This window comes from Oryx dammah, unplaced genomic scaffold (genome assembly GCF_014754425.2).
Source record: "Oryx dammah isolate SB20612 unplaced genomic scaffold, SCBI_Odam_1.1 HiC_scaffold_9, whole genome shotgun sequence".
Lineage (NCBI taxonomy): Eukaryota > Metazoa > Chordata > Mammalia > Artiodactyla > Bovidae > Oryx > Oryx dammah.
In genome coordinates this window covers 115,482-118,270 of record NW_024070193.1, presented here as the reverse complement: position 1 = coordinate 118,270, position 2,789 = coordinate 115,482, and the positions used below count along the sequence as shown (strand labels likewise).

Here is a 2,789-nt window from a genome sequence, read left to right as displayed (position 1 = left end):
GACCCGTCACGTGGCTTCTCCGAGAAGGACCCCCCTCAGAAGGACCCCATCACGTGGCTTCTCTGAGAAGCCCAATTGGTGGGCATAGAGGAGCTTCCCCCGGATGTTTGGGGTTTGAAGCTCCAGCTTTAATGGTAGATGCCCCAGGATCACAGCCCAGAGTTGGCTCCCTGGGTTTGAAGCTCCAGCTTTAATGGTAGATGCCCCAGGATCACAGCCCAGAGTTGGCTCCCTGGGCGCACAGAGGGGCAGAGCTGGTGTCCCCAGAAATGACGCAGATGCTCCCCAAGCGGCTGCACACACATCCCGTGCAGCCTGACTAGGCCCCAAGACCCAAACACACCACGTCTTCCCGGTGGGCCGGCCCTCGCAGGCTGCTCTCACCTGCAGAGCCTTCTCCTTCCTGCCCGTGCGGGGTTGCGGGGGTGGGGGGTCGAAGGGGCCTGCGGCCCGCCCCCACCCTGCCAGGTAGCGCCCATGCCCTCCAAGCCCGCAGGCCCCGGGCTGCGCCCGCACCTACCTGGGCAGGCTTGATCACCACTGTGTTGCCCGCGGCCAGGCAGGCAGCCGTCTTCCAGGACAGCATCATTAGTGGGTAGTTCCAGGGAATGATGATGCCGCAGACCCTGTCGGGGAGGGAGGCTGGCCTTCGTCTGTGTGCACCCCCGGGGCCCCTGCCTGGGCCTCACGGCCGCCTCCCTCCTCTCCAGGCCAGGCCCCGCCCAGGGCCAGCGGGCAGCTGCCTGCCCGGGCAGAGGGTGCCCAGTCTGCGGCAGCCCCTTCCCAGGAAGGCTGATGGCAGAGGACGCTGCGGTTTCCTCCGGGACACCTTCTAGGGACACAGCCTGGAGCCGCCCCAGGAGGAGGATGACAGCAGGCAGGCACGGGTGGGGACAGGCGGGGCCTGGGAGACGGTCTGGGACACAGCGGTGGACAGGTGGCCATGAGAGAGGGTCAGAGGTCATGTGTGTGGGCAGGAGGATGTGAGAGATGGTCAAGTGTCACCTGGGTGGGTGTGGACGAGGGTCCTCCTGGGCATTAGGCCAGGGCCATCGCCATGGGAACAAGAGGGACGTGGTCTGTCTGGGGGCCTGAGGAAGTCTGCACGCAGTGCGCTGAGAGGTGGTGTCCAGCATCGGTGCTGCCCCTCGTCCCAGAGAAGCCTCTGGCTGGGCAGTGTCTCCAGGGAGGGACCCCCACATCCTAGGAGAACTACTGATGGCACCACGTGGCCCTGCTTCCTCCTGACCCTCAGAACCTGGAGGTGGCAGCCCCTCTCTTCAGGTCAGTGAGACAAGCTCATCCCCAAGGGGGCCCCTCGAAGACCAGGCGACTGCTGGTTCCTCACTCCCGCTGCTGTCTTCACCACCGTCTCCACCACCGTCTTCACCACCGTCTCCACCACCGTCTCCACCACCGTCTTCACCACCGTCTTCACCACCACCGTCTCCACCACCGTCTCCACCACCGTCTTCACCACCACCGTCTTCACCACCGTCTCCATCACCACCGTCTCCACCACCGTCTCCACCACCGTCTTCATCACCACCGTCTCCACCACCGTCTCCACCACCGTCTCCACCACCGTCGTCTTCATCACTTTCTTCACTATCATTTTCATCACCATCTTCTCCATCATCATCAGAGAATGTTTCCCCAAACAACGACAGCCTGGCTGAGCCCAGCAGTGGGAGGAGGGTGCTCAGAGACCAAGGCAGACAGGTCAGTAAGGAGTCACTTGGCTGGCAGAACAGGAGTGCCGTGCAGACTGGGGGCCAGCCTGGGGCCCACACACCTTCCTGGGAGTGGTGGGGTGTGCTGAGGGGTTAGGAAAGCTGGTGCCCACCCCAGATACACCCAGCAGACCCAGAGGGACAGAGCTTGAGAGGGAGCAGGGCAAGAGCCCCAGGAAAGAAGAACTGGGCTGGGGGGCTCCAAAGCTGAAATCCTGCAGAGATTTGCTGCCACCAGGGCTGGGTCGTGCCTTCAGCCCTGCCTGAGGGGGCAACCTTATCTGGAAACAAGGTGTCTGGCAGGTGGGGTTTGCAAAGGAATGAAAGGTGAAAGTGAAGTTGCTCAGTCCTGTCCAGCTCTTTGCAACCTCATGGACTGTAGTCTACGAGGTTCCTTCATCCGTGGAATTTTCCAAGCAAGAGTACTGGAGTGGGTTGTCATTTCCTTCTCCAGGGGATATTCCTGGCCCAGGGATTGAACCCGGGTCTCTAGCATTGCGAGCAGATGATTTTACTGTCTGAGCCACCAGGCAAAGGAACGGCTGTCTGATAAACATGTGGCTCGGGAAGGACCTCTGAGCCCCCACATGCATCCTGGGAAGTGCCCAGCCCGTGACTCACCCGACGGGCTCCCTCCGGGTGATAGTCAGGTTCCGGTTGGGTCTGGCCTGGTTGATGGGGATGGTGGAGCCCTGGATGAAGCAGCAGCGGCGTCACTGGCCGGGGGAGGGGGAGCTCTGGCTTCCCCCTGCTGGGCAGCTCCTTGCACCCAGGCCCGGGGTGGGGGGGATGGGACTGTCTGTCCCGAAGCCCCAGCTGGCGTTGGACAGGACGGCTGAGGCGCTCAGAGCCCCACCTGGATCTTGTCGCACCAGCCCGCGAAGTAGCGGAAGGTCTGGACGGACATGCCCACGTGCGTCTTCAGGGCCAGTGTGTAGACCGCGCCTGCGTCCAGGGCCTCGATGGTGGCCAGCTCCTCCTGGTGCTGCTCCATGAGCTCTGCAAGCCTGGGGCGCAGGGCGGAGGGGGCGCTGGCCTCAGGCCGGCACAGCCCGC

The 2,789-nt window shown here is 63.3% G+C and overlaps 1 protein-coding gene across 1 annotated transcript in view; it reads right to left on the bottom strand.

Moving 5' to 3' along the window:
- Positions 1-2,789, bottom strand: part of ALDH1L1 (aldehyde dehydrogenase 1 family member L1) — a 23,560-nt gene that overhangs the window by 5,467 nt on the left and 15,304 nt on the right. The window contains exons 13-15 of the mRNA XM_040246620.1: positions 2,590-2,740; positions 2,355-2,425; positions 521-626 (exon numbers count right to left, since the gene is read on the bottom strand). Coding sequence (XP_040102554.1) covers positions 521-626; positions 2,355-2,425; positions 2,590-2,740 — 328 coding nt within the window. The remainder of the gene's footprint in view (positions 1-520; positions 627-2,354; positions 2,426-2,589; positions 2,741-2,789) is intronic.